General features: G+C 49.0%; 3 protein-coding genes across 3 annotated transcripts; 1 reads left to right on the top strand and 2 right to left on the bottom strand.

The window, feature by feature from the left end:
• Window positions 1-677: 677 nt before the first annotated feature.
• bdh1 (3-hydroxybutyrate dehydrogenase, type 1) lies at window positions 678-2,999 on the top strand. The gene is made up of 5 exons (XM_057013446.1): window positions 678-987; window positions 1,248-1,358; window positions 1,429-1,570; window positions 1,645-1,797; window positions 1,913-2,999. Exons 1-5 carry the CDS (start codon window positions 775-777, stop codon window positions 2,377-2,379), a joined length of 1,086 nt encoding a protein of 361 aa, XP_056869426.1. The 5' UTR covers window positions 678-774; the 3' UTR covers window positions 2,380-2,999.
• Window positions 3,000-3,151: 152 nt separating this feature from the next.
• nck1b (NCK adaptor protein 1b) lies at window positions 3,152-18,680 on the bottom strand. The gene is given in 5 exon segments (XM_057013445.1): window positions 3,152-5,720; window positions 5,811-6,400; window positions 6,403-6,567; window positions 12,547-12,780; window positions 18,660-18,680. Coding segments are annotated over 4 exon segments (1,182 nt in total). The 5' UTR covers window positions 12,773-12,780; window positions 18,660-18,680; the 3' UTR covers window positions 3,152-5,519.
• Window positions 18,681-20,488: 1,808 nt separating this feature from the next.
• slc35g2b (solute carrier family 35 member G2b) lies at window positions 20,489-23,520 on the bottom strand. The gene is made up of 2 exons (XM_057013406.1): window positions 23,249-23,520; window positions 20,489-22,146 (listed from the first exon to the last, which is right to left on the bottom strand). The coding sequence occupies exon 2, from the start codon at window positions 22,123-22,125 to the stop codon at window positions 20,875-20,877; it is 1,251 nt and encodes a 416-aa protein (XP_056869386.1). The 5' UTR covers window positions 22,126-22,146; window positions 23,249-23,520; the 3' UTR covers window positions 20,489-20,874.
• Window positions 23,521-26,069: the final 2,549 nt, after the last annotated feature.

The following is a 26,069-nucleotide window of genomic DNA, read 5'->3' on the forward strand; positions in this document are numbered from 1 at the left end:
GAAGATTAGAATTACCGATGTAATTTTACATCAAATACACTTACCTAGGCTATTTAAGCCTCTCACAGATGCGTAGTCATGTTTGCAGCACTTTGACACGCCAAGAGGTGGTCGCTTGGCTTTACACTTGATCTTTAGTGCCTTTGTGTCCTGTCAAGAGTTTATTTTGTCTTGTACTGTAGTTCCATAAAGTGTTTGGCCAGAAAATATTAAACTTTTCCGAAGTTTCACAAGCGCTTCTGCATCTGTGGGTTGTTTATAGGATCCTCTCCATTTGACTGACGTATGGCCTTGGGCTATACCTCTCAGGTGTATGTGCGCGCGCGCCTGCACGTTATTAATTGCAGGTGCGTCGCACGCTTCTGGCAAAGCAAAGAAGCCAAGAGGATTCCCTCCTAAGCACTTCCGGTTTTGTTTTTTCGGGTTTTGGCATTTGCGGTAGCCGTACGTATTCGCAATACGTGTTTTGATGAAGTTTTTATACTTTTGACTCGTCTTTAAAGAATAACCCCTTCCTGTATTATTGTATTAACTTAAACTGTAACGTCCACGAGCCGCTACCGTACCTGTTGGAAACTCGCAGACTAAAACGGGAGTTGACTTAGATGTAACTATAAGTGCAACAAATGTTGTATGTTTTGATCACTAGTCTGGCGACTGGCATCTCGATTGGTGCGTTGCTGCGGGGCTTTTGGAACGGGAGGCGTGATGTGACATCCGCCGTCGGTGATGCGGGGCGCGGCGCCGGGAGCGTAAACGCACCATTCGGCCAAGATGGCCCCGCACTCCGCGTTCCGATCGCTCCTCCTGGTGTCGTTTTCAGTCTTCCTAACTGTTGCGTTGGGCGTCGGGCTGCCTGCGATCCTCAATGCGTCGATGAGGACGGTCGGATTACCGGAGACGAGCGTCACCGAATGTATAGTTATGCTATATTTACTTTTTGTGTTGTATGTTGCGACGCCTCGAATTCCTAGAGGATTGGTGGAGGTAATGTGTCAGCATGAGTCTGATAGCAACTAAATGAATTTGTGCCATGTTGTTCGACCTTGATGTGTAATGCGAGTGCACATTTTTCCAGATTGCATTGATTGTGTGTCCGCTTAGTAACATTATTTTGGTGAAAAGTGCTACAATTGGAAGAAGTAATGAAAAAAAATGAGATCATTCGAACTTGCTGTTCCCATTTTGCAGCATTTTAGCACCGCGCATGGACACTAGATGTTAGAACATGTCACTCTGCTCTTCAGGTGCAGGGCAAAGCTGTGTTCATTACAGGTTGCGACAGCGGGTTTGGACGCGCACTTGCGAAACACCTGCACGAGCTCGGCTTCACCGTCTTCGCGGGGTGTCTCCTGAAGGTACAGGTGCCCCGCACCCCTCCAGCCTCCCGCTCCGGCTCACCCCTGACGGCACCTGTCGTCTTCGCAGGATGACGGCGGAGAAGGCGCCAAAGAACTGGAGGAGTTTCGCTCGGATCGCATGAATGTGGTCCAGCTGGACGTGTGCAGCGACGAGCAGGTGAACCGGGCCGTGGATGACGTGAAGCGGAAGCTCGCGGACTCGGAAAAGGGTGAATAAAGTTCTGAGTGCGCGCGCAAGCGCTCGGGCGGTTGGGGTCTGTGGTCACTCCTGTGTGTTTTCCAGGTCTGTGGGCTGTGGTCAACAACGCCGGTGTGTCAACATTTGGAGAAGTAGAGTTCACGTCCATGGACACCTACAAGCAGGTTTCAGAGGTCAACCTGTGGGGCACCATCAGGGTCACCAAAGCTGTCCTGCCATTAATCCGCAGGGCCAAAGGTCAGCCTGGCCGGGTTAAACAATGTCCAAGAGAAACAACCTGACCATTCTTGTTGCTTTTGCAGAATCAAACTCTGCTTTTTGGCTGATGATTAACGTGTGTGTGTGTGTGTAGGTCGTGTCGTCAACCTTGCCAGCATGTACGGGAGGATGGGGAACATCATGCGTTCGTCGTACTGCATCTCTAAATATGGCGTGGAAGCCTTCTCCGACTGCCTCCGCTACGAGATGAAGGCCTGGGGGGTCAAAGTCTCCGTAATCGAGCCGGGAAACTTCATCGCGGCCACCGGCATCCTGACCCGCGACGTTGTGGCCAGCACTGCCAACAAGTTGTGGAAGGAGGCCCCCTCGCAGGTGAAAGAGGATTACGGGAAGGCCCACTTCGATCAGCACGTGGCTCTGATGCGCTCGTACTGCAACAGCGGGCAGAAGGACGTCGCCCCCGTCCTGGACGCCATCACCGACGCCATCAGGTCCAAGCATCCGTACACCCGCTACACGCCCCAAGAGCCACACTGGTGGATCAGAATGCAGCTGATGACCCACCTGCCCGGCGCCGTCTCCGACTTCCTGTACTTCTAAAGGAGGAGGGGCACCTGCTTTGAGTTCCCCCACCTCTCTTCTTCGGACTTTTAGCTGTGTAGCACAAAAACAGGAGGGCTGCTCTGCACTTGCAATCAATCACTGATCGAGCCTTAAAGTGTGTGTGTGTGTGTGTGTGTGTGTGTGTCTGACCGTTACCACACAAATCTCTTCCACGGTGGTAACCCATCTGTGCCGACGCTATCGCCTGCTCTTTGGCGTGATTTTTATCCTCCTTTCCCTCCGTTTTTGCCTGGCGCTTATGTTTTTGCTTCATCTGAATCTTTTGAAGCCTCGCTGACACGAGGGCCAAAGGCCCCGCTGGGCCCCAGAGAGGACCCCTGCTGTCCTGTTGTGGAATGACCCGAGGTCACCTCCTGTAAGGACCATGGTGTGATTTTGCTTTGCCCCCTCCCCAGGTTACGCAACAATAACATGCGGCACAACATGCTCTGACAGTGAGGGCGATTGATGTGAGTAATGGGTGAAAATCTGGGGCCATCCTCCCTCCTTTGTTGGAAAATTACTTTGTATATAAAATGTGAATGAAAAGAACATTTTATTTTGAGAATAGAGCTTTTACAAGAATGATTTAAAAATAAATTGAAGGAACTGTTTAAGTTGGTCTTTTTGGTCGTGCAATAGCACGTGTGTCCACAAGGTGACGCACTCGAAACACTCGGTGCAGTAACACGACTGTCCACCGGGTGGCGCACTTGCCACGCAAAAACAACTCCCAGTGGAAGGTCTCCTTAAAAGCAAACGCATCAGGCATTTTTAAATAGTTTATTACATCTTTAGAACACGAATAAACTCTTGTAAATAATTACACCTGTTGACAAACCTCCCCTCCGTTAAAAACAGTATTAAGATCAGGACATCACTTCACAGCACTGTCTTCTCGATGCACAGCATGGACCTGCGTTTCTTCACTCCCATCCAGTGAAACAAGAGAAGTCTAGAATGCAACACAGAAGCACCAGTGGGGGTGGTCTTGCTGAGTCAGGGGTGAAGGTGTTCCAGCTGCAGCCGTAGCATGATAATCCCACACATGGATTATTTCTGTCCAGCTGCCAGGCTCAACATACGGCCTCGGAAGATCCTGGTTCACAACCATGCACGTACACTGAAGACATCCTTTATAGTTGACTATTGATGTATTTCACATACTCAGATGGCTAAAAACTGAGGGTCTTCTAACACAAGGGTCTCATGGACATTTGAAATGATTCTTTGACAGGTTAACATGAGGTCCAGGTCATGACTAGGTCACACCTGCTGGATTACGCTTCTGCTACCCAACATGGAGACATTCAACAAGCTAAATTTGATGAAATTCAGCAACGATAAGGTCACTTCTGATGTACAGAGATCATCTGACGGGCGCCGTGTGCATCACAAATGGAAGAGGTTGCCAGCCCGGGTCAAAAGAAAACGAGCGCTCGGGGGAGGAAACAGCCACCCAAAGTCATCGGAGCCACATGCAAAGTTCAGCCAGACAGCACATGGAGGTGATGGGAGCAGAGGGAACGGGTATAAACACACTCCCAAGGCACATTTCATATCTCAGATCCTTCAAAACGGATATTTGATGCCGTGAGGCTGCAGGACAGGAAGTCTGGAGACATCTCTCACACACACACACACACACACACACACACACACACACACAGGAGCTGTAGACAAACACTTTTCACATCAAGAAAAATAATTCAAAATGGCACCAACAGACGCGGGCACAATTAACGACATGGTCGACCAAAAGGACGAAATACAGGAGGAAGGCGCCGCTGTTGCCTCCACACATCTGAGCGAGTCCAGCACTCCTCTCTCCCCCACTTTCTCTCTTCAAAGTTCATTTTTCCATCGTCCCTCTACCCCCACACTTCCCCCTCCTCTCAGGCCACAGCTGGAGGACTCATCATTGCGACCATCCTCCTCCTCCTCCTCCTCCCTGAGCAGCTCTGATTGCACCCTTCAGTCTCAGACGTCCTTCGCGCCACCAAAAGCGTCTCGATCTATTCTGACTGGGACAGCTGCCGTCGTGGTCCCGGGGGAGGGGGGGGGGGCATCGTGACCAGACAGACTTGCCCTGACCTGATGCATCCAGACCTGATGCATTTCAGCCATGTTAGTTTTTAAAACCGTGCAGCAGCGGCACCTCTGGCTGACCTTTAACTCCTCCACTGATTACTGACTCAGGCGCGGTGACATCATCGCTGCAACCCCCCCCCCCCCTCTCCCAGCTCTGAGAAGACTGTTTGAAAGTTAACATCCGCCCACCCCCGCTGCCTCCCCCCACCTCTCTGCAGGCGAAATGTCCCCTTTGGCAAGACCGGGAGGAAGTTTCCTCACAATGCTTCGTGACTCGTTCACCCACACCTGGGAGACCCCCCCCCCCCCCCACCCCCCACCCACCCAATCGCCCCTTCCCCCTCCCCCGTTGCGTGATGCGGTGAAAGGCGTGACCACAACCGATATGCGTAAAGACTTTTAGCAATAAATATATTTTGGTCACTTTTTTTTTTTTATTCATGATACGCAAAAAAAAAAAAAAAAAAAACTGCGGACAGGCGAGTCCACAACTGCCAAAAAAAAAAAGAAAAAAAGATTAAGACAGACAATTAAAAAAAATAAAATAATGCAATGACATGACCTCCTGACCTTTAAGGGCTGGACTCTGAAATGGACAGTTAAAAAAAATAATCACATTTTAAAAAGAAACTGTTAAAAAGATTATATATTATCAACAAAATGGAACTAAATGCAACTCTAATAGATAAAGGTGGAAATACATGGCGTCGCCTACGACCTAGCACATCTGGATAATTTAAAAGGGGTGACCAAGAGGTCTGTAGTCAGCTCTCAGGAGTCCAGAGTCTCTCTCTTTTTTTTCTTTTACATCTCCCACGTTATTCGTCCACGCCTCTCCGAGCGCTCTCCACACCTCCTCTTGGAATGCTCGCTATTCAGGCACTGAAGTCTCCGTGGTGCTTCGAGCTCTCGGGCGGGGAGTTTAAATGTTAGTGTGTCCTGGCTTAAGTATCTGTACGTGTACGAATATATAGATCGGTATATGCAGTTAGGATGCATGTGAGTGTGCATGCCTTTGTGTTCAGACAGAAGAGGGGGGGGGGGGATCAGGAAGCAGCCAGGGCCTTGATCAGGTACAGTTTGTCTCCCTGCTCGCTGGTGAAAATGGGGGCCTTTTTGTAGTGTTCAACTAGCTCCTCCATGGAGTGGAACTTGCGCTGTCCGATGCAGTAAAGGTTCTCCTTCAGCTGCACTTTGAAATGCTTGTTCTTGCTCTGCGCCTTCAGCGAGATGGAGAAGTCGTGTGGCTGTGGAAGGAGAGGGGGGGGCGACAGGCAGAAGGGGTTATTAAAGAGACAAGAATAATGCTGATGGATGCGACAGGGCTCGTTACCCACCGATGACTCGCTGTCCCGGATGAGGAAGTCCCCCTCCACGCCCCTCTGGTTGAGGGCCACCTCCGCCTGGTGGCGCGTCACCTTCCCGTAGTACCACTCCTTCCCTGCGAAGCGCCCGCTGCCTGAGGGCGAGATGTAGTCGCAGTCGGGCGTCGGCGGCCCGGCGGACCCCCCCGCCTGTTTGTGGGAGACGGAGTCCAGCACCGTGACATAGTTTTTGGGCACCAAGCCCAGCTGTCCATCCGCTTTGCGACACTTCCACCACTCTGGGTCGTTCTCGGGCTTCTCCACCACCTCCATCACGTCGCCCTTCTCGAAGTTCAGCTCCTCGGCGTTGTCGGAGCCGAACGGGTAGAGCGCCTGCACCGTGTGCAGCACCCGGTTCCCATTGGCGGTGCTGTTCACCACCGCCGCCAACTTCTCCGTCAGCGATCCGGTCTGGTCTCCTAGTCCTCCCGTGCCCCCGCCCCCCGCTGTCCCGTCCACGTCCTCCGTCACGTAGTTGGACGGAAACCAGCCCGAGCGTCCGTTGTAGCTGCCGCGCCACCAGCCGTCGCTGCACTTCTCCATCACCACCACGCGCGTGCCTTCACGAGGGAGAGCTCGTCCTCCCGCTCGGCCGCGTAGCTGAACTTGACGTAGGCGGGCAGGTTGAGGTCGTACAGCCGCTCGCCGTTGTCCGCGTACATGTCCGCCGTGTCTGCGTTTGAGGCCGTGTCTCTCATCCCTCCCTTCCTGCTCTTCACCTTTCCGATCCCTGCGGCAAAAAAAAAGTACAGAACACGACAAGTCAAGCGAGGGGAGGTCAAAGGTCAAGGTGAATTCGCTCGGAATCGTTTCGGGGTAGCTACAGTAGCGAAACTGTGTTTACAGTCTCTCAAAACAACAGTCCCTGGGAACAGGTCTCAACATCCTTCTGTTCACGTCCAACAAGTTTTAACAGATACACAACATCTACACAGCGACACACGCTGCCTTAAAAATAAACCGCTGAAATTTGAGGGAAGGGGGGGGGGGCACCCAGACAAATACTAGGCAGCGATTATGAGCATTAGTGGTTGTGCTGAAATACAGGAAGGGAGGGTATGTAGGGCTAAAAATCAGTCATTTTCCACATTACGGTGCACTAAACCCCCCACAGGCTAAATCCAAATACATTCCTGGGGATTAGACTTGGGTGCTGAGGAAACAAAAAAACCCAAAGCCAACGTGGTTTAAAAAAAAAGATGTGTGCGAGGAGAAGTGAAACAGGTCACTTCCAGCGGACACAGGAGCCGGGAAGGAGCGTACCGACGGTTCTGGCACGCACCGGACGGGCCGATACCGAAGCGAAGCGGCGGTTTCTGATCACAGCGAGCCGTTTGCTTGCACGACCCAAAGTCGGCGAGGTGGAATTACACCGAGGCCGAGCGTAGCCTGCAGGGCTGCGCGCGTTCCTTTACCGGGCCAGAAACGGTGCCGATTCGGGCATCCAAGCCGTGACCCAAACGCGTGTGTGACTCAGAGAGCGCAGACAAATTTCACGGCAGTGCCGAGAGTCAAACGGCAAATTGCTTCCAGGTAGAGCCTGTTATTAGTCGCACGGCGTAGGTAACTAGAGGCTGCAGACGGGCTGTTAAAGGCTGATGTCTGAGCGCGAAGGCCGCCTTTACTTCTGAGAGGTGTGGAAAGATCAAAGCCAGACGAGCCAAATGAAAAGATTGAACCAGCCGTGGTTGTTCTAAATATAGCAGGAAGAACTTGGTCGGTGCTGAAAAACCCATGTTGAAACTAGGTAAACAGCCGTGCACCTGAAATCCCCACGGTGTTTCTGTGCACTGCTGCTGACCTAATTCTCACCAAACAATGGGTCAAAGGTCAGCCCTGCATAAATATCTCTCGAGATCCGGCCGAGACTGACGGCTTGATATTTCATTTCTTCAGGGAGGTGAGACGGTCCCGTTAAAGGTGTCAGCTGTCTGTTAGAGCACCCATATATGTGAGAACATATGTTTGAAGGTGGAGCGACGCCAGATAGGTCGGTTTACTGATGCCGAGTTCGAAAGATAGAATGCAAATATCCTGCTCCCTGGCCTCGTTCGATCAGGTGCTAAACGTTGAAGGATGAAAAACTGGTGTTGTGTGTTTGTGTTGTGGGTCTTCCTGTGAGACGGATGCAGAGGGAGGAAACTTGACAAAATAGCTGTGAAGCAACATGTCGAGAACCCCCCTCAACCTTCACTGTTGCCCACGAAGGAGGCTGCAGAAGCAGAGAGCGCCCGCGCAGCCATTTTGGCTGCCAAAAACAGGCAGGAATAAGGTTTGTTTTCCAACTCTGGCTTCCCTGCTGCAGCCATTCATCTATTGTCTGCCCGGGCCCTCTCGACCTCTCGGCTTCCCTCCATTCCAGGACTCTTCCTCTGGATGACAACTCCCCGCGTCAGGCTGTCTGATGGGCCTGAACATCCCCGCAGTTGTGTGGAACCTAATGTCCGGGACGTCGAAATGATCACACAAACAAACCCAAAAGCAGATGACAACTAAAGTCAGACGGGCTAATTGCTACGTAGCAGCAGCGATGACATCACTGGTCCGGCTGGAGGCTGCCTCAAAGCACTTTTTCTGTGTATCCATAGTAATTCTGTGCCTGACAACAATGTGTCACTTGCCTTCGAGCAGACGTGTGATGCGACGCGCCACCCATAAGCCATATGGCCTAGCATAAGGGCTGGGACACGAACATACTGACACCACAGCGATGAGTCAAACTAGCTAAAAGGAGAAGACACGGAGGGACGAGAGACCAATCTTTGGCGGGGACTTTCTGGGCGACTTCTTAAGAGTACGTCATCAAATCGAGCTGCTGACGGGACTGACTGATGGCTGCGAGAGAAAACGCGCCGCCCTCTTAACTGAAGCAGTCTGAGGTTCAGAAGCCAGGAAGATTCCAGGCTGACTGTGATGAATTCCAAAATATATCAGCTATCGTTTCTACCTCGCTCCCAAACGCCCGTTTCAGCAGTTTTATCTTTATGGTCAGCCAGCAATGTCTTTCCCCCCCCCACTTGACCCATTTTTCCTCAATAATTGGGTCAGCAGAACAGAGGTGAGGTGTTGGATCTTTTATTCGCTCTGAACCGGCCGCTCAGCTCTACGGTCAAGTCATTAAAATGTAATTTCCCCGCTTTTTTGGGACACAAAACAACATCTAAGAGTGGTAGAAATGTATCATGACAGCCAAAGTTTTGGGATTCTAAAGTTTTTTTCATCCAATAATTCAAAAAAACCTACAAGTTATAAACTGTAAGGGAAAACCCAGACGTTTAACAGGTCGCAAATGCATGTTAGAGGTAAATAAGGCTGAAAAATCACAGTGCCGCCACGCCAGGGGCCGGAGGCTTAGACGAGCTTTAAGATCAGAAAACCATATAAGAGCTTTAAAAAGCCGACCGCTGAAATTGGTTGTGCAACTACGAGCAAGCGAATCCTTCCCTACGCTGATAAACAATGGTGCAATCATTCAAGAGAGTCGCTGCACTATGAAGATGCACTATGGATATTGTTTTCTAAAGTGTTTACGATGCTGAAGGCTTCATTAAATCCAGACCGCTGCTCACTTCCTCCCGAGCAATCCTTTAAAGGCAGAAAACAACAGGAAAACCAAACACGGGAGAAATATTCTCTTTCACCAAACTATAACTAATGATAGTCTCCGGGTGGGATGGGTGGACAGAGAACAATGCAGATAAAAGTGGAGGAGCAAAGGCACAGACAGCGAGTGCTGCAAACACAATGATCACACTTCCTTCTAATTTCTCACTTCCTCTCTTACATGCTGTCCAAAGCTCAGGGAGAAATGTGGCTCAAATTAGAGTTTCCGTTTGCTGGGGAGGCTGAGAAACAGGAAAGCCAAGGGAGGGGATCGAGAGGGAGACAGAGGAGCGCGACGGCTCTGGGTTTACATAAGTAAAAGGTTTGCTAGCACATATCTCGTGCTCTCGGCGGCTCTTTATACGCTCCGGACCGGATGAGGGGCCGTGACACGAGACACCGCTCAACAGCGACGAAGTGAGATTACAACACTGTTAACAATCCTCGGCCCCCGGAGCATTCCTCTGATAACCAGCAGAGGTGCAGGAGATGGTAGCCGGGGTCTCATCAATCAGCAAAGACCCCTTCCTCCCCTACGCACAATGACCACAGTGTTCTACACGAGTGCCCCGCGTCCCTCCGACTGCAGCTCCTCGCTGGCTGTGAGGAAGGGGACCTTCCCCGGACGAGCTCGCCCTCGGGACAGCGTAAAAGGAAACATACTCTGCTCGAGATACTCAACAGGGGTGGAGGGAGGGGGTCTGCGAGAGTGCTAATGTAATCCTCCGAGTTTCAGCCCACTTGTTGAGACAAACTCGAGAAAAGTGAAGCAGGGTTGTTGTTTGTGCTGAAAAGAAAAAGAAAAGAGGGCCTGCTGAGGCAATTACAGGCTTCAGCTCAGCAGAAGCCTCTTCAGAATGTATATCCACCCAGTACCACGCAGACACCCCTGCCCTGCCCGCTAAACATGTTAGCACAGAAATCCCCGCTGCTTTCATTTAGCCCAGCTAGAAACCAAAGGAGGAAAAAAAAAGGAAAGGAAAAAACCAGCCTGACAAGACAACTGCTTCAAAACGGCCCAAACTTCAGACAAACCCCTTACACACTACTCAAGATAGCCAAGAGTGTAAATAAAGAGCTTCCAAATGAGTTCACGGGAGTAAAACTCACGAAAGAAATGCTTGAATAGGTTAGCCATGTCCATTGTGGGCTCGCCGTCTCTCCCTCTCTTTCCCGGCCCCGCGCTCTTCTCCCACTGCGGCTGTGGAGTTATTCCTTGTGAACACCCTGAGCGCTGGCTAGAGAGTGGAGGAGGGCGGCCCACTCTGAGGCCATGTGATCGGTCTCAGCCAATGGGAGCGGACCGTGGAGAGGCCACTCTTGCAGCACTGGAAGGCAGAGCAGCAATGGCCTCATGGAGAGGGGAAGAAGGGAGGAAGGTAGGGGGGAGAGGGGAGATCGAAGCTTCGGCTAGAGAGAGAGAGAAAAGATGAAAGGAGGGAGATAAAGGGAAAGCGAAGCTGTTCTAGCAGCATTCTGCAGCAGGAAGGGCTTCTAAAGCAGCACCAGGCACACAGAAGAAATCTGCGGTGAAGTTAGAGCTGAGTCACGTCACTGCAGTTTCCTTTTCTTTGCAGACGCTCGTAACTTCACTACAAATCCAGGAAAAGTCTTCAAACAGAGAACCGGCTGTCTTCTGATGGCTCATACATATTCTTTCATCGTGTGCCTCCACACACAGGCGCCATTACCGCAGAAAAAGGTTTAAGATACACACTTTCCAATAGCCAGCAGTGATACCAGGCATCAATAATGGGCCGACACCGACCTCATTGCAAAGTATCAGGACTCACAATGGCCGTCCAGACCAGCCACCGATACTCAAGGCAAGAAAAAAAACTTGTCTCTTCACCAGAAGATGAGAAGGTCACACAGCGACAAAACAGTGGAATCCTGAGGCCTCTTTTCCAATCACTGGAATCATTATATTTGCTGTCTTTGTGTGTGTGTGTGTGTGTGTGTGTGTGTGTGTGTGTGTGTGTGTGGTGTGTGTGTGTGTGTGTGTGTGTGTGTAGGGATGGGGATGGGGGGATGGGGGCATATGGCGCAGCTGTTCACCTGACGTTATCTAATAAATGGCGTTCGTGACAGGCAGGAAGCTGCTGAGAGGCTCCCAGCTGTTCTGCATGACAACACCTGACCTCAAAAAAGAGGCAAAAATATAACATGCAAGAAAATGATCCTGCCAATTAAAGAATAAACGCAGAGGGATCACAGTTTAAGTGGCACAGCAAAAGAGATACGTTGGGGCATATAACATGGAGGCGGCTTCCTGTGTCAGCATTTGTAAACAATAAAACGCCGCACAGCGAACAGGAAGTAAGAGTCCACGTGTCCCACTGATAAAACGCTTTGCACAAACAGGCAAGTGACCGCCAGTAAACGAGGACGCCCTTCGTTAAGCATTAACCAGAATATCCCCCGTTCTTTCTGTGGTCTGAGAAGGTCTTCCTCGCTTGGGGAGCCCTCTTCAGACCACATCAAATACAGGACGATAAGGCTGACTGAGGTGTTGAAACTGCCTAAATAAACAGCAGGTCAGGGCTGCTGAAGTGGCCACAGTGCTAAAAAACCGAGTCAGGCTGGAACGAAGGCTTGAAAACAACAGCCAAGGCTTATGTATACAGTTTCAGTAGGCTGGAAGATAGTAACGGCAGATGACAGTGCCCAGAAATATTCCTGTTGTGTTGACAGAGCAGACAGCAACAGAGCCATGTACGGCAGAGGAGGAAATAATCCACCACCAAGCTGAACCGACTCGGCTCTGCACTAATATCTCCACTGTCTAAAATACGTCGTCATAAAAATTAAGATCAACAAACTTCTTCGAGCTCTTCAAGGTAAATGGAGAGAGGGAGACCTGCACAGAGACGCTGGGCTTCTAGAGAAATCTGACAGTCATGTTTCACTTTTAAGTAGTCACCAATCAGAGCCTCGCCTCATCGTCCTGTTGTGGTTTATATCGTACACCAGAAGCCACAGCAAACAGGAAGTAACATACAGCACAGAGTTTGCCAAGTAAGCAGCGCCCAAGTGTAAAGAAGAAAGACCGTAAGATTGATGTGATGCTGCTTCATAAAACACAATTAATAAGATTTTTGTTTACCAAGTGTGTCCTTGAGGTTCTTGACGATAGAAGCCTTCCTGGCGCTGTTTTTCCTCTCTACGTAGTTGGACGGCACAAAGCCGGTCTTGTTGGTGGCGTTTCGAACCCTCCACCAGGACTTAGAGTCATCGAGGAGCCAGAGGCGCTCGTTCTTCTTGATGTCCAGCTCCTGGTCCTGCTGGGCCATGTAGTCGAACTTGGCGATGACGATCACCTCCTCCGTCATGATGAACTCTGCTGAAGAGGAAATAAATCAAGATAAACATCAGACGGTTAGGCGTGAATGTTTTAAAGTGATCTAATGGGGGGGGGGGGGGGGGGGGGTTAAACTCAGGGCAATTTGGAGTTAAAAAAAATATTGCTGGGAATGTAGGTGGAATAATGCGAGATTTTGCTGTTTGTGCTCGGCGAGCATGACGTTAGCATATGAAACGTCTGAAACGTTAGCATATAGCCAGGACGCGCTGCCGCTCACTGCTTTGGCAGAAATACGTCCGACATGCCCAAAACGGCCGATGGGAGCGAGAGCAGAGCTCAGAGGAGCGTACACACACACCCATCGCCTGCAGGGAGTAAAAGCAGAACATTGAACACACACACACGCGCCAGCATTATGGTGCTTGTATAAAATGGATTCATCAATAACAATTAACCCAGATTATAATTATTTGAGTAGCGACGACACTCAGGCACAGATTTTGTGCACTCCTTTTTAACATCTATTCTTTGTATCTGAATTTTCTTTTTTTTTAAATTCCAATTTCCAAGTAAAAATGTCAAACCTTTAAATAGCTTCTTCTGAGACACAGCTTCAGAGGAAATGGGGACTGGAAATTACATCTGAAGATTAAATTTAGAAACTGGAACAAGATACCTGCGCATTGCTGCTGCAAGGTTCCACATAAGAGCACAAGGAAGAAAAGGTGCAGAGAAATACCAACTAACTTTAAAAAAGAAAAATATATAAAAAATGAATTCTCAGAAAACTCAGAAACATCATTGTGTCTCTTCTTGTTCTGTTTGGAAGGTGGTGTGAATATGAGAACATGAACCCTGTAACCAGATACACCCCCCCTGCACAAACCCCAGACAGCGCTTCAATAGTTTAGTCTTGTCAGACATGCCCCCCCCTTCAGCTCCACCACCACAATTGTACTGGTGAACTAACAAATAACAGATCCAAATGTCTATTCTTCTCTTTCAGCACCGACTGCTGCCAGGGGGGTACAAAATATCCCAGTATCCACATTCTTCATAAACTTACAGACGGTAAGATTTCCTCTCTGGAACAGTCCAGCGATTGTCTATTGTGTCACGCGTCAAACGTGAACAGCCAGGCAGATGGCAGAGATTACTTAAGGGAGGAAGTGCAGGGGGCCGGTGCATCGGCAGTTGGCTCTGTCACGAGATCCAACTGAACGTGGGGCGTTAATGCACTGGGATATTTCTCCGTCTTTTGCCCGCCGCCTATGCAAATGCTGCGCTTGATATGCACGGCCGCCGAAGCTCCGTTGTTGGAAGCGATGCTTATCGCAACAAGTTCGAGCTTCCTGATCGGTTTAAAAATGAACATTTGGTAGGATGGCGACGGGCAATCAAAAGTTGTTTGTGCTCAACAATGCGCACATTCACCAGCAGCGGGTCTTATGACCCGTGCAGCCTTGAGCGGGGCCGGCTGCACCAGACTTCAAGGAGCGATGCGCTGCTGCAACGGGTACTTAGCTGCTCTGTCATGGGACCTGATGGAGCCTCTCCTCTGCTCCCCCAAAAATGACTTCAAGACCAGACACTGACTTCATTGATCAAAAGCTCTGGGAGTTTTGATTTGAAGCAGCGGTGCCCTGGTTTCAGCCACAGCTGACCTTGAGAGGCCCCTGAACCTGATCTTGGAGGAAAACAGGGAGCAAAGGGCAGAATACACTGGGAAAAATGAGGTTAGAACTGAGTAGAGCATAGATGTGTGGTGGAAACGGGCATGTCAAGAGCCTACATGCACAAAACAGGATTTAAGAGTGACCCATAGGACATCTGGGTGGTTCCTAGTAGTACTTTTAGGCCGTTTGCTGAGGCATTCGCTTGTAGCATGTTAGCACCTGCTCCTTTTGCATTTCTAATTGAATTAATGAACAGTGGGAGAGGGAGCGGCACGGAAAAACAAACAATGTGGCGATTTACCTTCCTTGAGTGTGGCTCCTTTGACCCACACAAAGGCAATAATCTCCTCACTCCCTGGGCTGGGCTGCCAGAGTTGCTGACGAATCAGTTCTTCCTTTTAACGTTCTCCCCTCCCATTTATAACACTAGACCACATGATCACAAACGCAACAGAAAACACATCTCTGTCACCTTCGCTATATACCGGTAATCCCACGGCGCAGTTAACATCAGCGTGATCTCGCAGACGCAACGTTAGATTAACAAAATCTGGCAGCAGATGCTATTAGCTAATAACGTAGGTCCGGACCGAGCGACTGCCATACCCAACGCCAAAACACTAAACCAGGTGAGATGGGTCCAATTCCTCCTCCTCTGTCTCTGCCGCGACAACAGTTCTTTTCGTTGATTTAAGGCATCACGGGGTCACAACGATGATGTCTGCGCACTAGGGAACATCAGCGCTCAGCGACAAAAGGGAAGAAATAAAAAGCATAAAAGAACTGTGAACCACAAAGCACAAGTGCACCACATTGGCATAACAGTGTAGCAACACAGGTAGCAGCTAGCTACTATGAAACAGCTAAACTACTTCACCACATCCTGTTCAGTACAGCTGTTGCGGCAGCTCAGAATGCTGCGATGCCTGGCTCCAGTCGGAGAGCACACCCAGTGGCTCGGCTTTGACTGTAAAGAATCTTAGCACAGCTTTCAGCATTATTGCTTTGCCTGCAACCTTCAGGTTGTGGTTCACACGGGCGGAATACACCAGTGCAGGGTACCGAGGCAGCAGCATGAGCTCACAGAGGCAGGCCGAGTAACCTAATCCATGTGACGGCGTGCTGAAATCACAGCCTGCAGGCTTCTGGAATGTGCTATATGCCTGTTTATGCCCTCTGGCACTGCTGCGCTTCCTCTTCAAACTCGCACCAAGTCTAACCAAAAGATTCCAGCTGCAGGAACCGGCCTCCTCCACCTAACGGACGGCGCTGGGGTGCGCCGATGCCTTCGCGCATGTGCTCATTTTTTCCTTTCCCCATCAAAACTACAGCCGGGTAAATCCCACGAGACGGCGTCTCGTCCCAGCTGTCCTAGATTCTCTCAAAACAAAACAGCGGCGTAACAGCAAAGGGTCATGGGAGTCTTGGCCAGCCAGCTGTGAGACAGGAAGTGTGGACACAAGAGCGACTGGATGATGGTGGAGCGATGAAATCTGACCTCTGGATTCAGATGAAACCATGCGGCACATCTCCGTATCTCTGCTCTGCTTTGATTTGGGTAATTTACTACATTTAGGAGAGCGACATCCAAAAATACGGTGACTTCAGTGCTAGGAGAAGACTGGCGACTGTGTGAAAGCAGTTAGTTCTTCGCCCCCGTGGGACCGTCGTCGGCAGTTGAGAAAAACCCGAAATAGACCACAGTCTGCTGAAGGTTTGCTCTCATAATCTAAGCGACACCAAATTTGCAAGCTGTCACAAAGGCCAAAAGGCCTCTTAAAGGCCCAAACACGTGGAAAAAGACGAGACGTCAGTGGACAGTGTTGACAAGTGCTTTTCTGGGAATATATTTGTTCGCCATTACAAAGTCCAACAAGGGCGGCGTCACAGGCCATCAGCAGCCGTGCTTTAGGCCCCGCTTCTTCCTGTTGGGAGCTCCTGTATTAATAACAGAAGATCGTTTGGAAACCAAGGCCCCTGTCAAAGAGCTGAAATGATACACTGCCGTCCTCTTAGTCTGTGAACATCCTGACAAATTTGAGCCCCAGGGTGCTGTCACAACAAGTCACTGGGGACATGGAGGGAGGGCAGCGTGTTGGAACTTGTGGAAAAAGCATCCTGAGAACAGCAGGCATTCCAGATCGCTGGCTGATGCCACAATGGCCCAAAATTCCGTCAGTAAGTGGGTTTCTATGCGCACCTGAATCAGACTACGCATCCCATTGGCGCGAATAATTTATGCCACCAACTTTCCGTCTACAAAACAGTTTGCTGTAGTCGGATTGCGGGTGGATTCGAACCACCTCCAAAAAGGTTGACCTACGTCACACGACAGCAATCCCTTAAGAAGTTAGCCAGAGAGCTAACAGCTAAACCAAGAGCAGCGTCATTAAACTCGTCCGTAAAGCAGCAGCAAAATGTAACACATGCGCAGATCGCCGTCCACACTAACCCTAACCGACAACCCAAACTACACAACTACAGCTGAGTTTTAGTCGCGCTTTCACGTCCATGTGCATTGTTTGTAATTGCACCAATCAATCATTCACTCAGTCTTTATTTATATAGCGTCTGTTACAATCAAAATTGTTTCTAGGCGCTTTACAGAATCCCAGGGCCTGACCCCCAACAAGCACCATAGCAGGACTTTGGTTTTCATGTAAATGCACACAATAAATTATAAAAAAACATTTTTTTTTTAAAAACTACAGAAAGTGAGACCGTGACTGGGAAGCTTCTCATACATTACAACAGCCAACTGCGAGGATGCACATCCCCATTTCTGCACACCTCCTAAACCCACAGAAAGCCCCGATGGACTCTAAAATACCACTGAAACTCCCAATCAGCTCTAAATATGAAGCAACAGCAAATGTGGCCACAAATGAAACCAAAATTTAAATTGGTATCGTATCTCTGGCGATCTGTTTCTAATATTTGGCTTTTTAGTCGGCGTGTTCAAGAGGGACCAGTTCCTTATACCAGCAGGTGATGTGGTGGTAAACACAACTTTGATAGACTGTTCAGCACGCTCAAAGAAATCAGAGAGTAAATGAGGAAATGATACAGCTGAAGCAACGACCACGATTACAGCCATTTCAGGACACAGTAACAAAAACTCCCTGGTTTCTCAATTCTCATATAACCCTAAAAATGTGGTTTTCAGCTGCTGAAAAGGAAAATTCACTGTTGGCGACTCTCCTCTTCTGACTCTACGGTGATAATACGAAAGCTGGGGTGCTTTGATCTCATTAAGGTCTGCATCACTACAACTCTGGCATTCTGAAACCGAAACAAAGTCGGCAGCAAACGTTCCCATTTTTGTGGTTCCCAGACGAAAATGCCTCTCTACAGTAATTAAAGGCTGTGCAGAAGTCTGTCAGCGTGTCAATAATTACACAAAAATATATCATACTGCAGCTGCAAAAAGATCCCACCCACACAAATGCACACACACACACCTTTTCCGAAACACACATCCTAAAATCAGTTACAGCTGCAGACGACCACGCACATTTAGATCTATCAGAAATACCTGAGTCATATGACTCTCATTGTTTTAATGTACACTTCAGACCACACCATCGGGGTTAGGGTTTGGCCCGCCGCCTGTGACGTCACCTTATCGCGCAGTGAGTTACCAAAGCGTGACATTTTAGACTTACTTTGGTTGTGGAAAGTAGAAACACAGAGAGGAGTTTGAAGTGGCCAAGATCTTAAAAACACACAACAGTGATCTCATCGGCGACGCACAAAGGTCCGGTCATCTTTTCGAACTTATTCTGCAATGAATCACAGTCACCCAATAGGTTAAAAACATCTATTGGTACAACGTGGAGCCATATAAATAGCTGACAGCTGCAGGGATTGATCCTGAAATAGACATTTTGGTCCAATTAAGCTAAAATAACTGTTTAACATTAGGCAAGGAATGCCTCCACTGTAACGGCTCCAATCTGTGCGCAAACACTTCAGCTTTAAATGGGCTAAACGTGTCGCACGAAGCCGCTACATGCATTTTAATATAAACCCGTAGCACTTTGGGTCTCGGGAAATGCGGTGCAGGCAATAAAATCCCATCCACACACGAGTTGTGCAGGAGTTCCAGCAGAGACTTTAGCAGCCCAGCTGCGTCCCCCGACACCTCCCTCGGTTATTCCAAACGAGACAAATCACAAAACCGCTCGAAACAATTACATGTCATTGTAGTGCACACACGGGGATGGAGGGGGTGCTAACCTGCCGTGTAACAGAGCCCCGGTCGCGTATAGACAGCCGTGGCCCGCTTGAGTTGGCACGGTGAATTCAAGGAGAGGGAGAAGCTAGCTCAGGCGAGAACCGTCGGTGCGGCGATACCGTCGCCGTCAGCTCCAGCGTTCGCACCACGACTCACCGGATCAATTGCAGCCACGTCCTCGTACCGCCTCTGAGGGTGATTAAACGCGAAGGAGCGTCACAGACTACGACGGGATGCGCATAGACCGTATCCAGGATCCTAACTAGCAGCCATTTAATTTTTCCACTTGGGCGAGCTAGCCTAGCCGAGCAGACGCAGTGCCCCGTTGGAATAGCATGTCTGCATAAACGCATGTCATTGCTCAGCGGCGGAGCGGCTAGGCTAGGCTAGCTAACAGAGGTTTCACGAGCCGCTCCAAGAGCTAGGTGCCGCCCACTCGCGGGCGATTGGTCGCCTTGGAAGCGGCTCGATTCTGATTGGGCAGCAGCGGCTTCAATCAATCACACTGCAGCTGTTCTCGTTTTACGCGCCTGTGCGCGTCCATCATATGGTGGGGCTTTTGTGGGGATCGCAAACCTGTAATCTACGAGTAGGGATGTGTTCTTCGGTAGATATGTCGTTGTTTCATATTCACATCTCGCGATATGCAGTGGCAGGCTTTTAAGAGACAAAATTGGCGCTGCGGAGCTCGACTGAAGTGGCAACCTGTATACGTCAGTGCAAAATCATCGTTACTCTTGGTATCAGGCTACATAATACAAATTGTAGGCCCTTGTTTTGCTTTTACCACATAAAGGCATTAAATGTGGAGGTTTGGTGTATATAAAATACGTGCAGAAGTTCGCCTGGGTTTATGCTCTAGTTTGCATCCAACTTAGAATCTGTGTCACTGCATCTTATGCAGCTCCCCCCTGGAAAATTGTGGTCGGTTTACCTTGTACACGCCTGCGATGCAGTGGGAGGCAGAGTGATTTGGAGGGTTGTGCAGCTCGCTGCAGGATGCAGTCTGTTTCCTGTTCAAACATATGGGTCTCTGCTCTCGGCACACAAAACCCCCACCTCAAAACAGGACTTCGACGTACTCAAACCGAGACGAGCGCCCCAGGAACTGTTTGTTCGTCGGAAAGCTATATAAAAAAATCTTTATTATTCAGCCTTTTACCGAGTAACTGTTGAATGAGGGCGTCATCATTCAGACCCCAGCATGTGATCCAAACAGCGAGATTTATTTCCATCTCCATTTTGTCTTTTTCATTATTTATTTATTTTTAAAAGCATGTCAAACATCCAACAGAGGGTCACAGATTTACCAATTTATCATGTGATCTGTGTGCAGCGGGTGACAGCTCTCCCAGCTCCTTCTGCTCCTGAGTCCCTTCACGACACCCCCAGCATCGGCCTGTCAGGAATGACAATAATACGCTGAAATGGTGCCGCAAAGGCTGGATGAGATGGATGGTGAATGCCACCTGCTGGGCTGCGTGCGAAACTCCCCTGGTGTGTCGACATGTCCCGTCATCTTAATTTCATTCCTGAAATTTGGCTCTGTCTCACGGATCCAAAACACAGACAGAAACTACCGAACCCAACATGTCGTCGGGGCCTTTAATGCGGCCCGGTACCCCTGCCTGTGGGCGATAGGCTGATGTAAACAGATATAGAATATACAGACGCTGATATAAAATATAAGTTAGAAACAATAAAGCCCTGATGGATGAAGCCTGGACATAATAGACTAGGAAAATACGTCATTATCCCCATGAATATTAGGGTTTTTCTTCATGTCTTACTCATTCCACCATCTTGCCAAAGAAAAGATTGCAATTCCAGGTGGTTTATGCAACACGGGTGCCATTTTTTTTATTCTTTCATTCCTTGTATGTATGATTTATGGGCTGACATTTACACAGTGTGACAAATGGCCGAGTGACCCCTGGGGGGGGATACACCGCATCCTATTCTGAGAACGAAAAAGTGCATATCATCATTACTCTCCACATGATTTGACATCAAAGCAGTGCCATCCGGGGGCTGGGGGACGCGGTTCACCATGTTACATTTGTCTTTTATTTTCACGCACAAATATCAAGACATCAGTTACACAACGAGCACCCTTCCAACAACACCACGATACAAAAGAAAAAAAAATCATCAGATGCAGATCCAGACATTCAACCAAAGGACATCGTAAACAAACAGAGCCACAGAGCAAAGACTTCATTTGATGGGCGAGTCCAGGATCTCCTGGTAATCCTGCCGAATGGCCCGGCTCACCCGGTACAGCTTCAACCCCGTCAGGGTGAAGACGCTGACCATGATGACCAGACCTCCAATTACATCATAGATGGACGGGATCATTTTCAGGACGATGAGCTGGAGGAACATGGCGACCACGATCTCCAGGTGCTGCACGGTGCTGACTAAGGCGGGATGGAACCTGTTGAGAGCGTAGTAGACTCCCAGGAACGCCACGGTGGAACAGATACAGATTCCAATTAAGTATCCCCAGGTCTCCGCGTCCAGAGGAATGATGGGCTCCTGCATGACAAACATGGTGGAGGCGCCCCACACGGTGCCCGTCCAGCCAAAGGTAAACAGTGCTGTCCACATGCTGACGCGCTCCTTAATGGCCCGGTAGACGATCATGGAGAGGGCAGCGGTCAGGCCGGCCATCACCGTCATCGTGTAGCCGAATGCCTCCTTCCAAAACCCCAGCCTGGACTTCTCCTCATCCGCTACATTGGGCACCATGACCAGGCACAGACCGAACACGCTGCCCACCACCGTGACCACGTCGGCGTAGCCCAGCCGCTCATCCAGCAGCAGGAAGGCCAGGATGGCGCTGAAGACTGTGGTGGAGGCGCGCCACATGATGGTGCCGTTACTGGGCGGTACGATGGCGAAAGACGTGTAGGCGCAGGTGATTGAGATGACGTTACACACACCGTAGAAGAAGAGACGCAACCGGTAGCCCTTAGGGCCGAAGGGACTTTCGTGGTAGTAGAAGACCACCAGGATGGACAGCACTTGGATCACGGAGCGGATGAAGAGCAGCTCCAGGGAGGGCACTTTGGAGCGGTCCGCTGCCAAACGGGTGATGAGTGCTACGCAACCGTGAGCCACCGCCGCCCCGAACAACGCCATCCAGGTCACCCTGGAGGCCAGCACGTTGGCTTCCCCGAAGCTGGCGAGCTGACCCCCGACCCCCTTGTCTTTTTGCACGTTCGGGCTCTTGGGCTGCGTCTCCATGGTCCCAAAGAAAGTCCTCCCACCTCTGCTGTCCGACACCAGCCTCTTCCCCGGGCTGGCCTCCGCGAAGGCGCCGAAATCTTCAAAAGAAGGCGCGTCGTCGTAGCCTTCATCACCCGGCTGGGGGCAGTGGGTGGCGTACTTGACTGTCACCGTGTCCGGGTGGATTTTTACCCGCTTCTTTGATCCATACTGGAGCGAGGAGGGCGAAACATCCATGTTTGTGTCAGAAGGCGGAGTCTTTAAAAAAAGGACACAAATCACTGTAGTCTTAAATGGAATGAACACATAGACACTCATAAAATGTCTCATAGATTGATTATAACTACTTTCCCAGCATCCACACAAAACATCCCTATATTGACACACTCGGCGTGCACAATTGATTGACTGCATTTAATTTAATTTAAGAGCCTTCATCCAATGTGACGCCTGTGTTAGCAGACCTCTGTGTACATATATATAAACATATATAAATATAAGCCACTCATGGTTCATATGAGCCACGTGGCAAACATTCTGAGGCTGATCCACTGTGATGGAGATGACATTACATAACTGGAAACCACACAGGGGCTTGAATGTGGGCCACTCGAGAGATGAATGGAGCTGCCCAGCATAAATAACCGGAGACCGTGTGAAAATGTCGAATGTTGGGTGCAGATCAGTAGTTTGAGGGATTATTTACATCGGGAATGAAACAAAAGGCAACAGGGAGATTAGACTGGCAAGAGAAACAATATATTGCTGATGGAAGATAAATAGGCAAATAGCCAAATAGGTTTAAACTAAAAGTTTAGGGATGCTATATTATTAGACCTTGTGAAATGAATATTAAATGATTTTTAATTTGTCAATCCGTCACGGTGCATTCTGGGTTATGCCCACTAGGAGGCAGTCATCACACTCTCTCTTATACGCGATGGCTCCTTTTTCTGAAATACATATTATATATAATATATATTATGAAATATATATTAATGTAACTTAACCCTTGATTACGATTTAAAAAATCATTTTGTCTCAATATATTAGCAACAATCATCTAAGCGTTCATTTTGGATTTTGGGACTTTTTCAGAAATTTCAGAAATTGTAGAGCGGAAAAAAGGACGAAAATGAAAATATTTACACGTCCAAAATGATATTTGTTCTTATTTGAGTTGGGTGACATCTGGCCATGGTGACAAAAGTCTTTAATTTTATATTAAATGCGTTTTCAGTTTCCAACCATCCTGCAAAATTAAAGAGGGAAAAAAAGAAATGGTAGCTGATACTTTTGATTTTCGTTACTTCAAATTTTAAAAAGAATTCGTGTTACAGAAACAATCCCCGCGCCTTACCTTTTGCTCTTTGAATAATTCCTGCTGGTGCGGAGAGCTTTTATCATAAAGGGAGACCTCGCTTGATTTCGTGCTCCTTAGCCTCGGCCGGCCGCCATCTCCCCATCTTCCTCCTCCAGTTGAAGCGCCTGTCGGAGGTGAGTGCTGCTTATTTGTCCTCCGCGCTCTCGATGGACTAAGCTGCTGATGAGGCTGCTGCTGCTGCTACTGCTGCCGGGGGTGACGGGGATGAAACTGAAGCGGTGAGGCGAGGGGAGGACGAGGAGGGGAGGGGAGGAAGAGGAGGGAGGGAGGCATAGAAACGGTGAGAGGTGCAACTGTCACCTCACTGCCGGCGCTTCATCCCCCTCCTCCCTCCCCACCTATAGAGACGTCATCCCGCGGTAAGAATGGAAGGTAACGCTCCCATCAGTCCCCCCCCATCATCATCATTATCATCATCATTATCATCATCACAAAAAAAAACGTATTGAGGGAAAGACCATTCTGTAAACCAAGCAGACATTTGGCTTCCATCCTTCATCATTATTCTAAACACACCTCCTAATCAGGAGCGTGCACGTGATTTCTTTATTTCTCTCTAGGGCTTGATGTAACTTGATGGGATTCCCATGATGCTCCCTTGGAGCTTCTCATTAGCGCCCAAGAATATTCTCATAAGATTGTCTGCAGCCATTTCTCCAAGAACAAATCATCTTTGTGCGTGCGCGCGTGTGCATGCAGTAGTAGCAGCAGTAATAATGTCTTACATGTTTACATTTTAGAAAAGGAAGCCAATAAAGAACCAAACTTCCTGAAGCTGAAGGAAATGACTGAGATCATAATTCTGATGAAAGGCAAGCCGGCATTCATGGTGTTTTCAAGATTGGTGGGGTGGGGTGTGTGTGTGTGTGTGTGTGTGGGGGGGGGGGGGGGGGGGGGGGGGTTGAGAGCTCTAATATTAGATTGTTGATTTTGAGCCCCGAGCAACTCAACAGGATCTTCGGCCACTAATGAGCTGCGCACCATCGCTACATACATGCGACTGTGGAAGAAACCTTGTGACGTTGTTGTAATCAACCCTGCGCCCATATTTGCTTTAAACACTCTCCATCACCCCAATGGGGTGGGGGGTCCTGGGGGTGTTTAGATTTAATCAGAGCAGGTGAAGCTTCCATCACCCCAACATCATCCCCTGAGAGGAAGCATCACCACATCTGGTAAAGACAGACCCACCGTGTCTACTCTCAGAGTTCCTTCCATGGTTTTTGCAGACATTTTAAGGGAAAACAAGAGAACCTCAGGGTTTGTTTTGGATTTGCTGCTGCGCATCTGGATTTCAGGAGACCTCAGGTGTTGATGTAGCCAGGTCCATTTGGCCGTAAAGCTGAAAACAAGAAGCTAAACCTTCTAGAGCTCCACTGACTGACAGACACATCTGGCTGATAACTAATAAAATGGAACAAACTGGACTCAGAGACAGTTAAGATGTGGATTTATGTTCACTGAATGGATTTATTTCATCATTTAACATTGCTTCTATCAACCAGAGAGACCAGAAATTAAAACAAGCACAATTTGAAATGCAGCCCAGAGATGAGGAGGAAAATAAGTTCTCTGAGCCAAAACTGGCGCTCTCTGCAAACGCGCTCCCAGGGCAGCTCATCCCCAGACAGCTGAACTTGTTTCTCTCTCTTCTGCTCTCAACCACGACACATAAATCATGAATGGGCACGTTCGGCAGATTGCTATAAATTATGAATATGTGGACAATTTTCTTTCAAACATGCGGTATAGCAAAGTGTTCACAGGTGGCCGGGAGTTAGCGTGCATATTCTTTATTATCCATCATCACAAGATGGTGACAGGGCTTTAGCAGAGGCGAGGATATTAAGCTCCCCCGGTGACAAATGTCTCTAATGGGCGACACACTGAGTATGAACAGGCACAACATGTTGCTTTTCATTACCTTTGAGCATGTGGGTCCTGGTGAAATGGCTGATAACAGCCCGTCGTTCTATTGTGGATGGACTCCGGGGCCCACCGAAACGCCACACGAGAACAGGAGGGGAAGAAACGATGCATTTCTGCTGAAATGGGTCCGTTGGGTGGAAATAAACAACCTGGTAAACAGCCTTTTGGCAAAAGCCTTCAAAATGACATGTTTTCTGCGGAACTTCTGAGTAAGGCGACAAAATGCCTGTGAGTAAAACTGAAGATGGACACAAACACAAAGGTAATTTGCAAAAAAAAAGGAGACAAAAAATACCAAAATATAAGGCTGAATCAGCTGGTGTGGCTAAATCTGCCATATTTACATGATGGACGTCGGTGCTCATATTTATTAAAGTGCTGTTTACCTTTTGAATAAACAAATAAAACGGGACAAAAGCAGTCCTCTTGCACGAGGGTGCACACACACATTTAAATAGAAACAAGCTATGGTAACTATAGTAACCTGTGAAATGCGCAGAGCTAAATTCAGGAAGGAATCCAACAGAAACACTTAAAATGTGCCGTGTTTGTCCTAAAAACACCATCAGAGGGTGGACCAGAGAGACCCGGTGTTGCCTCAGGTGAATTAGCCTTCAGAGTCTGTAATTAAGATCCCCTCTGATGATGAGTGGCCGTGGCCTCGACCTTTTCAGGCTTCTGACAAAGACATCTGTGGAAGGAGTGTGTGCGAGTGTGATTCCCGTGACCCGTGATGCAAGAATATTCGAGTAAATGTGCCCCATTTCCTTTGTGCCAAACCTTTCTGAGGGTACCCGTTGAGCAAACATCTTGAGGGATCACGTCGCTGCCTCCAACGCACTTTTTATTGAGACCAGTTTGATGTCGT

This window comes from Takifugu flavidus, chromosome 17 (genome assembly GCF_003711565.1).
Source record: "Takifugu flavidus isolate HTHZ2018 chromosome 17, ASM371156v2, whole genome shotgun sequence".
NCBI classification, from domain to species: Eukaryota; Metazoa; Chordata; class Actinopteri; order Tetraodontiformes; family Tetraodontidae; genus Takifugu; species Takifugu flavidus.